General features: G+C 38.5%; 1 protein-coding gene across 1 annotated transcript; it reads right to left on the reverse strand.

Annotated features, from left to right (window-relative positions):
- Window positions 1-5,868: 5,868 nt before the first annotated feature.
- On the reverse strand, window positions 5,869-9,197 carry LOC143885358 (UNC93-like protein 1). Its single transcript, XM_077389494.1, has 3 exons — window positions 8,532-9,197; window positions 7,214-7,928; window positions 5,869-6,294 (listed from the first exon to the last, which is right to left on the reverse strand). Exons 1-3 carry the CDS (start codon window positions 8,977-8,979, stop codon window positions 6,024-6,026), a joined length of 1,434 nt encoding a protein of 477 aa, XP_077245609.1. The 5' UTR covers window positions 8,980-9,197; the 3' UTR covers window positions 5,869-6,023.
- Between the last annotated feature and the right edge of the window lie 2,921 nt (window positions 9,198-12,118).

Here is a 12,118-nt window from a genome sequence, read left to right on the forward strand (position 1 = left end):
AAAATGAAGTATGCACTTCGAATCTCCATGAGTCTTGCATTGTCCGAGTCGCTTTGTATGGAGACGATATGTTACAACCTGATAACTTCATAGGCAAGCGACATTAGTTGTTACGAATCAGTCAATGTGGGTTTGATGCCAATCAAAACTTAAGTGATCGATAGCCATTCGGTTTACACGTGAACGTGTGCGAATCCGATTGAAATATCTATAAATACCCTACTTGGGATACTGGCATCTAGTAAGTGTTTTTGCTTGTTTAATTTGGAAGCTAAAGTATATGGGTCAAAGGCTTTCTTGGGTTTCTTCTTTCAAAATTTCATTGCCAAAGATCCAAAGGTATTCTCTTGTATCCCAACAGAAAATAATAGCAACTACCCATCTTAGCAAGGAATGCCCACGAGAGGTGCAGGACTTCTGAAGGTATAGTGAATCACAAATTGCAATTAATACTAATACCATCCCAAAGTAGGGCTGCAACAGTGTCGGGTTAGGTCGGGTTTTTCAAAACCCTAGCCCAACCCTGGATCCCATTATCTCGGCCCTGACCCGCCCTGACCCTGAGTCAGGGCCGAAAAACCGCAACCCATTGCCCGCCCTACAGGGCTCAGTGCTGGCCCTAGCCCGTCCTGATTGGCCCAATCACCGGGCCGGGCCGGGCCTAATTTACCCTAGTGCAAATACCTGTTAAGAGTGCCAAAAATAAAGCAACCACTTATCATATAGAACAAAATGATCAATAAACAGAGAAAGGGAACAAAATAAGACAACATGAATTCAACAACATGACGGGCAACAGAGATAATTAATAATAATAATCTAAAGAAACATCAATCCAAAATAATAGAAAACATTATCAAAAGAAACATGCACATATGGTTCAATTCTATAATAGAAAACCTAGGGTCGGGCCGGGTCAGGGCACCCGAGGCATTAACCCAGAAACCTACCCGACCTGAGTCAGGGTCTAAAAAAATGAACCCTGACCCACCTTCGGGGTTGGAAAATCCAGCCCTGACCCTATTCGGGCTCAAGGCGGGTCAGGGCGGGTCAGGGCTGACATGGCCAAACTTGCACCCCTATCCCAAACCCATGTAAGCACCTGCTATAGCCCTAGGGTATTGACCCGTGGCATCTAATGCCTCTGCAACTACCTATCTGGCCTTCCTCAGGCCTAGCAAGTTCACCGATGTACCACAACATATGGCCTATTTTGCTATCACGAGAAGCCAACTAGTTTTAGCGTGGCACTGGGGGTGTAGAGACCACATTTTGTTCCCCTTGAACAAAGAACAAATATTAGTATTTTGCGATGGTGCTCCAATGATGAAGGATTCGGTAGTCTTGCATTGATGAGCTTGCATAAATATAACTCAAATTTGGATGATCGTCAAGAAAATTCTAAAACGACTACCTTTTAAAAAGACTACCCAGCTTTATAAAGATTAATTTTTCAAAGAAAATATTTTTTGAGCCATCCAATCTTATCCAAGATTAAAAATTTAGTTACTGTGTAGATTGTAGAAAATATCTAATTTTTAACATCACTTCAAACCCCTTTCAAATATTCAATTTCAAATACATTAGCATTTATAGTCGTGTCCCCATGTGTGCTCGATAGATTTAGACAATTTCTGACCACAAATCCCCACTAACCGTGAAATTTGAAAAATATATATTAATAGAATTACATCAAATATCTTTTAAATTTCTTAATATCTGAAATTTATGTAGAATTTAGTCCCACCTCGACTAAAACTTATCATCCCAGAATTTGAGACCTATTTAAGGCATTTTTTATATACAATAGAATTCAAACATTCCTTCCCTCCCAAGACAAAAGGTCATACGTTCCCACAGTAGAAGAAAATCACAATTGGACTAAAGAAATATTTGTTTCAATCCTAGAGAATTTGAAGTGGAGAACAAGGAGGAAGATGCACAACACAATACTTGATTTTTAGCTGGAATTCAGTTTCTAAAGTAGGTAGTTCATCAATTTAATTCTTTCTAGCTAGACAAGCTTTAAGATAGAATTCTTTTATATTTAAAGGTTTTAAAGATTTCTCAGTGTAAATTCCTCATAATTTTCTCCGTTTCTTTATTTTAGATCATTGAATTTCAGATCTTGGCTACAAATTCTAACTCTAGATGAAAAGAATACTACTACAAAATATAAAAAATTCATTCAATTTTAAAGTTCCATGAACCAATTAAATTAATCATCCCATTTAGAGTATTTCCGGCAGTATAAAGAACAAGTTGTAAATAATAAATAAGATAAATATGTATTATTTATCTGGATACTGATAGTGATTTTTATTTCAAAATCATTCGACATTAGTTAGATCTTGTGTTTTGTTTTTGCTTTTTTGTTTAAAATGAAGTATATTTCTTTTAGTAGGGTATTTGATTTCTTTAGATCTATTTTTTCACCAAGATGATCTTGCTTAGTTGAAGTATACTCTTTAAGAGAATTATTTGTACTCATGTACCTCAAAAGATCACAAATCATGGGAATTTGAAGATATGAACTGTGAAAACATACAAGATCTAAAGTTTTGAGAGCTGCGATTGAATTAGAATGGAATATGTGATCACATTTCTCTATGGGATTTCGTGGATAAGAGAATGTTGAAATACAATTGATGCCCTTGAATCTATTGCTTTCTCACCGATATGCCATGAATGTGTTAGATCTATGGTTCTTCAAATCCTAGACAGACATAGTTATGAGAATTTATATGGTGTAATAAGCCCTTATAGTCTCGTAATTTTCAAAAAGTACTGTACGGACCACACTATACTATGATCCAAACCGTCCATGTGATGGGCCACAATGTAAATAGGTTGTGCCCAAAAATCAGTTCCAGAGGATGATCCCAACCCTCCGATCTATATAGGAACTGTGCATTATGGAAACCTCTATAGATCGAAGGGCTACAATCATCCTACAGAACTGATTTGGGGGGGCACAATCTATTTATGTTGTGTTCCATCACATGGACGGTTTGGATCATCCTATGATGAGGTCGGTACAGTACTTTTTGAAAAATAAGGGACAATAAGGGCTTACACTATATAAATTCTCCGTAGTTATAGTGTCAAGTTTTATGGAATTGAATCATATGATTACTGGCCAATTGTAGGAAACCTGGTTTTTAACTCATTAAATCGAAATAATAAGAAATTCAGATATCTGATATATGAAAGTAAGCCAAATCTGAAATTTTGAAATTTGTGATCACTTTTATTCAGGTACTTACGGTCACAAATACCTATGCAATCACACGTATAAGAAAATATTAAAGCAGAAATGATAGATTCACTTGATACTCAGTTGATTCATTTTCAATGCGTATCTAACTTGCTACTAATATTCTCAGCATTTGAGTCTTTAATTCAAAATTCTAGATTTAATGAAAAATACTCACTAATTTGAGTTGAGACTGATTCATCAAATCAGGTGAAACAGCTCCCATTTCTGTAACCTGGCTGTGATTCAATTATGGGATCACAGACCATGAACTGCATTTATTCACTGGGGTCCTGGGCCCTATCCTAGGCGGCGACTCTAGGTCGAGTTCCAAGAAGTTAAGAATCCCCTGGGCCCTATCCTAGGCGGCGACTCTAGGTCGAGTTCCAAGAAGTTAAGAATCCCCTGGCGGGTACAGGGCGCTTCCTTTTGCATTCCATCCAGTGGCAGTGTCTGAAGGAAGTTGGTCATCTACTCATCTTAGTAATCCTTTGGAATATTTGGTTTGAGCACATTCATTCAAAACCAAAGACTCACCCCTCAAGCTTGTTATTGAAATCCAAACATTTAAAACTGAAAATTAGGGCTGCAATAGGGTCGGGTTTTTCAAAACCCTAGCCCAACCCTGGATCCCATTATCTCGGCCCTGACCCGCCCTGACCCTGAGTCAGGGCCGAAAAACCTCAACCCATGGCCCGCCCTACAGGGCTCAGTGCTGGCCTTGGCCCGCCCTGATTGGCCCTGATTGGGCAGGGCCGGCCCTAATTGACCCTAGTGCAAATACCTGTTAAGAGTGCCAAAAATAAAGCAACCACTTATCATATAGAACAAAATGATCAATAAACAGAGAAAGGGAACAAAATAAGACAATATGAATTCAATAACATGACGGGAAACAGAGACAATTAATAATAATAATCTAAAGAAACACCAATCTAAGATAATAGAAAACATTAGCAAAAGAAACATGCATAGATGGTTCAATTCTATAATAGAAAACTTAGAGTCGGGCCGGGTCAGGGTACCCGAGGCATTAACCCAGAACCCGACCCGACCTGAGTCAGGGTCTAAAAAAATGAACCCTGACCCGCCCTCAGGGTTGGAAAATCCAGCCCTGACCCTGTTCGAGCTCAGGGCGGGTCAGGGCTGACAGGGCCAAACTTGCACCCCTACTGAAAATGGTGAGAGTATAAAACCAGCAATGTATTCAAACCTTAAATAGTTACAATTTTTGTCAAATTGATCAACTTGAAATCCAGCTTTCGAACTATTGAACCATCCCTTCTTAAATGGAATCAACCTTCACCACGTGCATAAAACAATTCAATGATGCTACAGATACAATCCAAGAGTTGGGAGGAATTATACTTGATCATCATGGCAATTTGTTGCTTCTTATAAGTGTTTCCTAGGAGATATACAAATAATTTAGGAATTTTATGCTTATGCATCAAGGATTCTGATAGCAAGGGAGCTCTAAGTAGAGAACATTATGATATAAGATGAATCCATATTATCAAATGTGTCAACTAGAAAACCATGGACTTTAAAGGCAACATAGAAGACTGTCACTGTATTCTGTACAGTTCAAGCAATGGCAAGCTCACAATCATTAGGGAGAACCAAACAATGTATTTTTTTTTAATGTTAAAGACCAAACAATGTAGTAGACAAGCTTGCCAAGGAAGAGGCCCGAAATAGTCCTAATCATAATCATCAAATTCAAAAAAAAAATCATCAAATTCTTCGAATAATTGAAAAAACCATGAAAAATTCCAAACTTTTGATACCCCATTTTTAAACATCAACAAATCACTAATAGTTCAACCAATCGTAGTCATCAAATTCTTCAAATAATTGAAACATCCATGAAAAAATTCCAAACTTTTGATACCCCATTTTTAAACATCAACAAATCACTAATAGTTCAAAAAATCTGCCATTTCTCCAATTAAATGTGAAGTTTCTGAACTAAACCCAAATTTCCTGAATTAAACATAAATTTAGCGAATAATTCATCAATTTCTTAATATATTATTTTTAAATATCGCAATAAATCAAATAAAAAACTGAACTCACACCCTAATCTAGCAAATACATGCACTTAACCCTCCTTCCATGTTTTATGCTGTGTTACTAAGAAAAGCAAGTACATACAGTAGATAAATGAGTAGCAAATAGTGAAAAAAATGCATTTTTCTGAATTTTTCTTGAACTCTTCCTAACCATTTCCTTAATTTTCCAAAATTTGCCTCTCATGGATTTGTTCCCGAATCCGAACTTTGTAACTATGGTTCTAATAGCAGTTTACGAACAAGATATATGGAGGGATCAACCCTGCAGCTTTACCACTATCATTTTATAGACTGTAATCCTTTTTTATAGACATTTGGTCCTCTCTCTACTGTCATCTTGAGGAGATCTGACTGTTGTGGGATGAACTATATTACCAAATAGTGGAGTCTACAAGTTGATTAAGTTCCATTGTTCCTCCCTAAGATGTATTGAGCAGTGAGGATGAACTTCTGAACATGATCTTGCCTTCGATTAATCGACAGATAGCCCAATAAACATCATAAAGAAAAAAATTATAAGAACAATTGCAAGCAATCAAAACAACAGCACAAGAGTAGATTAGAAACACACAAATATTCGAGTAATAAAGAAAATGAATTTGCTTTTGATACATAGCATTCCCAAAAGATTACAATTCCCCCATACCCCAATATGCCTAAGATTATTCCCAAACAAAATAGCTAAAAAGGTTTCAGAGAGATTTCCCCAACTCAATTCCAGTACCATTACTCTCATCCACAAAGACAGGAGCTGAAGGTGGTTTGGCGCCATTCGCTCCCTCTTCATCGATCTTGTCTCCGTCCTTCACAGCCAATGCAACCAATGCCGCCAGCAAGGGATAGCTGATGGTAGTGAGGGCCCAATTCACAATCAACTGGTTTAGCAATGGTGTCGTGTGGGTATCGACTTGCCAAGCCACAGCTGAGCCCGCACTCTGCACTCCCTTGTAGAATCCGCTATACCTGCCATTGCCACAACAAGCAGCATTTTTTAACAGGCTCAAAAGAAAACACAAAAACCCCAATAATAATGGAATTTAACAAAGGTAATATCATAAATATAGAATTGGGGTTGCACGCAAAAGCAATAATGCCACATTGGAAAAGAGCAACCAATGGGGAGAGGTGATAAGGACTTGGGCACCTTCCCCTTAATGGCTAGCCTTTAAGGGTAAGTTCTACACGGGTCCCAACAAGTGGCATCAAAGCCAGGGGTGTGGTAACTCCAGTGTACCCTCAAGGATATAGAAAATCCCTCGGGGAAGATCTCTTAGATCCCACGTTGCTCCCACATGGAGGGGGAGATTGTTGGGGTTCCACGCAGAAGCAACAATCCCACATCAGAAAAGAGCAACTGATGTGGAGGCCGCTTATACGGAATTGGGAACCCCTCAATAGCGCATATAGATAAATAACAAGACAGAAAAAAGCAGATGAATACCAACACTAATATTAGTAATAAATTTAATTGAGGAATTGTCATCTATACGCTAAAAGGTATTGTGTAGAAGTAAAATAAATAGTTGATTGGATCTTCTTAACTATTTAATCCATAACTTCTTGTTGAATGGTATGCTAATGATGGTTGATTATCCAGTCCTTCAAAGATTTTTGGCCTATGGACCATCCAAAGGGTGACTCATGGTTTGGACAGAAAGAATTACTAAATATGCTTCAGAAACTGAATTTCTGTTTACACTTTATAAACATGATCATTTGTATAATAGCTGCAGAGTCTGAAGGCCTATAATTACAGATGCAATAATCTATAATAGTATAAGAAATAAAACAAATAGTTGTATTCTTATTTAGACAGAATATTTTCAAGAGGTTAAAACCAAGAAGAGCAAGAAAAAGGTGGGAATTGAAAAGAAAGGGATACCTGCTAAGTGTCTCAGAATCATCTGCCAAAGCACCAATTACCCAATAAATCATGCTCTGAAACATGGCATCAAGCAACCCATAACTGAAATACAACACGAACGGACCCGCGTAATCATTTCCAGAATCCTTAAAATCCAACTTCACTGGTTTATTATCAAAAGTATAATTCAACTGGTTAGCAAGCCCACCACCCCAAATCGCAGTCCCCAACACAGCAACAATCCCAATCCCAACAAATCCCCTCGTCCTTCGACTCGCAAAACTGAAATCCAAAACATACCCAATTGCAACCGAACCCAACATCTGTGCCCCCCAATAGAACACATTGTTCAACCCCCTGGTTCTCAAATTGAACATCAAACCATTCACATTGTTGAATTGGTAACTGTAAAAAAAGTTGCTAGCCCAGGAGGCAGGAACAATCATAAGCATCTTCCAATTCAAGAATAGCTTTAAGATTTCCATTCCTTCTTTAGTGACACTGTTGTATTTAACATTAGAGGGACGGGTCCCGTCAGGCCGGACTACACGCCGGGGTGGGAGAATTGAGAGCGCCAGAACTGTTCCAACTGACATGAAGCACATAAAAGCAATGTAAGTTCCATCACTGACTGAGGAAGCCTCGCTCTGATTGTAATTAAGGATGAAAGGTATGAAGCCTCCGATGACGCCACCCAAATTGAAAATGCTCCAGAAAAGCGAAAAGTAGGTACCTATTAAAGGATTAAAGATTAAATAACACCATCTCCAATAGCTTAATCTTTGGGACTAATCGATTGTTTTCACATGGTATCAGAGCAATTGCGCTAGGTTCAAAACTCATTCATGTTAAAAATTCACATGTAATGACCAACCCAAAAGAGGGGCAACATGTGCCACATGTAGGCCAACCCTAAAAAGTGGGGTCACACGCAGGAGGATGTCACAATCTAAAACGAATAGGGCATTGCAATTATGACAACTGATTGTAAGTGCCAAACCGATTATTGGACTCAAAGTTACATTTAAATTTGAATCCAATAATCAGTTTAGCACTCACAATCGGTGGTTGTCATAATCTTAAACGAACAGTGACAAACGATTGTGAGTGCTAAACTGATTATTGGACCAAAAAATTATGTTTAAATTTGAGTCCAATAATCGGTTTAGCACTCACAATCGGTGGTTGTCATAATCTTAAACGAACAGTGACAAACATGATTGTGAGTGCTAAACTGATTATTGGACTAAAAAATATGTTTAAATTTGAGTCCAGTAATCAGTTAAGCACTCACAATCGGTTGTGATAATCTTAAACGAACTTGTTTTCACATTACCCTTTCGAGGAGCGTCAGGGTAAGACGTGACAATTGCGCCTTGGCCGGCCCAGAGTAGGCCGGCGCCGACACCAAGGATAGCACCGGCGATGATGGCGAAGACCTGGCTATGGTGGTGGTTGTAGTAGAGAAAGGCGCCCACATAGAGGACGTAGGTAGAGCAACCTGAGAATAGGGTAAGTTGTGGCCCTAAAACGTTGTAGATTCCCCCGCCGAGAACCCCGAAGACTGAGAAAGTCGTGTAGAGGGCGGTGTTAGCATTATTGGCCGCAGTAGGATCTACCTGGCCACCACCACCCATGCCAGATAGGGCGTTGAACATGCCAGGGCAACAAAAGCAAACTAACCCGATCAGGCTAATCTGAACCAAAGGGGAATTGTAACGGAGATTGGAACTCGGTGGGGTTTCATTCTGTTGGGTCTCTTCTTCTTTTTCCCCTAATCCCATCTATCTGATTGGAAAGAAAACCTACAGAAAACTGATGGAAAATCAATTTACAGGGGGATGGGGTTTTAATGTGAAAGGGGGCTTTTAAATAGGGGAGGAGAGTTTTTTTGGAATGGGATGCAGACGGCTTGCGATAGAATTTATCGAGGACGAATTGGGTGGAACAGGAAGATGATGGGGAGATTTGTTCTCTATGGTCTAGACTTTCTTGTTTGATATTTCCGCTCTTTTATCTTTTGACTTTTTTCATCAACGTTACTATCACCGTTTTTAAAGAGCGCGAGTAATGCCAAAGGTGCAATTTTCTCTTAAACAAGAAAACGGGGAAACACTATTCATATGAAAAATAAGTTCGTTTTATGACCAATTTTTATGGGAAATGATGTATTCTGTCCTGTTTTTTCCTTTTTTTTACTCAGGACAGCCCCCTCTAGTGTAAAGGAGTAATCATAAATACACTTAGAAGGGGCTGTCCCAGGTAAAACAAAGGGTGAATATATCATCACTTCCCATTTTTATGAGCTTAAAAATGCAAGGTACTTAACAGCTATTGGTATAAACAAATTTATGCTCATATGGTATATAATAAATAGGGGGACGAGGTTTCTAAGGTATCACGTAGGGTGAGCAAGCCTCTATATAACACTACCTACATGTTTTTTTTTTTTGAAATGGATTACACTACCTACATGTTGTTTGAGTCATCCTACCCATTCATTCTATAGGACCTCACATAAATAGGGTGTTCCTAAGAACCTACCTTCATATTATAATCCTAACCATTCGATTTATAAGAGTTTAATTTGTAGCCATCATTTGAAAACCTCCACTAATCATAACCATAACCATAATCCTACCTATAACCTATAGAACCAATGGGTTGGATGACTCAACCAACTATGGGAGATGGGGTATTTAGAGGGCTGCTCAGGGTGAGCGATACCTCATAAACCTTTTCCTGTATAACTATAGAGAAATTTACATGGATAAGAAGTTTCCTAGCTATAAGAAATTTACATTTGTAAGATATCTAAATAGTTACAATTTTCTCATTTTATAGTATAGGTACAAATATAGTATAGATAGATATAGGAAACTATTTCCAAAATTGGAAATAAAAGCAAAAGTAAAATGACCCAATTACCCTTGTTTAAGGGTTAATTATTAAAATCAATGTCATCGCCACTAAGGCCCTCACTAACGACCATATGCAACAAAATTAGACTAATGTCTATTTGTATGGATATTACACCGTCGGAGAGAAGTCCGGCTATCGATAGTTAATTCCACTGGTCGCAACCCACAGGTGGCGGAAAAAACAACTTAAAATATTTATTAGATTTTGGTGTAGTTTTCTTGCAGCCGTCAAGCCACCTTTCCCCTCCCTGACTTCTTGCCATGGCACAAGGCTCCGTTCGTTGTTGGTTTGATAGGGTCCTGAGTGGGGAGGACTACCTAGGTATGGGACTAGTTGGGACCCAGCCTGGTATGTGCCAGGTTTAAAAGGCCTAGCCTAATGTTTTCCATCAGCACTGGAGCTTTTGGCACATTAGTAAGGTGCCTAACATGGTTGCAGGAGACCGCTGGCTAGGTAATGTTTTGAAAATTTACCCTTAGAATACGGATATTTTGGGTTATTTAACTTTGAACCAGATTAATCACCACAATTCAGTCTTTTCTTCTTGTCCTCTTGCACACGTGTCATGATATCACATATCAAAGCCGCGTTTGTTGTTTCTTTAGTTTCTATTATGAAAATGATACATATCCCACTTCATAGTTTTGATAACTGCACCCCTCCTGTCTAGAATTCCAAAGTGTAAACAAGAAAGTGGGTACTCATTACCAAGTGCATCTCCGTTTCTATATTGATTTTTCTTGTTGCAACTATTTCCTTATTATGGGCTACAATATACAATGCTTGGCCGGGCGTACATGTCGTATTGAAAAAGACTTATATGCAGATGAGGGAAGAGGGGGGCCCACCCGTTAAATGATACTTATCTCTCAAGACTTTCATTCCTACGAAAGCCGGCTGGATAAAATATTCATTGACTCAAGGGCGGTACCCAAAATCGAGATTTTTTAGAAATGGACATTTTGGGGGTTAGTAAAAATCAAATCTCTCCTAATAAAATCCTTAACCCTTAATAAAATCCCCAAATCTCTCCTATTATCTTTCACTTGAGAGCATCTTGATGATGATGATGATAATTAGAGGTGATTGATAAAATAAGCAATAAATAAATATGAGGATCCATTCAAGATTCTATGGAATTGGAGATAGTAAACAAGGTATTTGACAAAAAGATACTCTGTGCATGTAACACTTGGCGGACTCCCATCTCCTACCATTTAGGATCAAATATACTAGTAAAAAACCCCATGCGATGCACGGGCCGACAAAGAACTGTACGGACCACATCATCGATTGATCCAAACCGTACATGTGATGGAACACAACATCAATAGGTTGTGCCCGTAAGATCATTTCCATAGGCTGATCCTAGCCCTCCAATTGTTGACCACCTCAACTCAAGCCGGGTTGTTTTGGATTTTGAGAACTGTAGACACCCCATTTTGCTCCGCTTTAATCAACAAAGAAGTTAGTGTTTTCCTATCGGTTTTTTTTTTTAGTATTTTTTATTTTCGTGTCTGTCTCTTATCTTTTCTCGATCTTTTCGGTCATTTTCGCCATGTTTCGCTTTCTCCTGCAAAGTGTTGAGAAAGGTTATTCACGAGAATCAAAACAAGAGAGAATTTGGACCAACTTGGCGGGCCCGCTTTAAACATTTTTTATCAAGCAAGTGTACCCCGCATTGTTTTTAGTAACGTGAGTTTTGAGCTTATTTGAATCTAATAAATAAAATCGCTTTCCATGGGTGGACCCTCCAAATCGAGTGGCCCATTAAATATGTGTGGGCCCTACGCAAAGTAATTTAATTTTATCTTATTCATTTGAGTCCCACTTAAAGATAGGACGTTGTGTAGATAATTAGATGAAATTTGTCAAATTTATGTGGGGCCCGTGATTAAAAGCATTGAAATTTAACGGAAATGATTTGGTGGGGCACAATTCATTTATGCTGCGGCCCAACAATTGGACAGCTAGGATCATTATATAGAAATGATTTGGGTG

Source organism: Tasmannia lanceolata, unplaced genomic scaffold, assembly GCF_043159265.1.
Source record: "Tasmannia lanceolata isolate RefF3 unplaced genomic scaffold, GAP_Taslan_0.1 ptg000008l, whole genome shotgun sequence".
In the NCBI taxonomy this organism is placed as follows: domain Eukaryota; kingdom Viridiplantae; phylum Streptophyta; class Magnoliopsida; order Canellales; family Winteraceae; genus Tasmannia; species Tasmannia lanceolata.

Bases quoted from the DNA above. Each gene is read 5' to 3' on its own strand.
- LOC143885358 (XM_077389494.1), bottom strand. From the start codon at position 8,979: ATGGGATTAGGGGAAAAAGAAGAAGAGACCCAACAGAATGAAACCCCA. The intron at 7,929-8,531 runs GTAATGTGAAAA...ATCCTTTAATAG, and splicing joins CCCTGACGCTCCTCGAAAGG to GTACCTACTTTTCGCTTTTC. The intron at 6,295-7,213 runs GTATCCCTTTCT...TGGCAATGGCAG, and splicing joins GATTCTGAGACACTTAGCAG to GTATAGCGGATTCTACAAGG.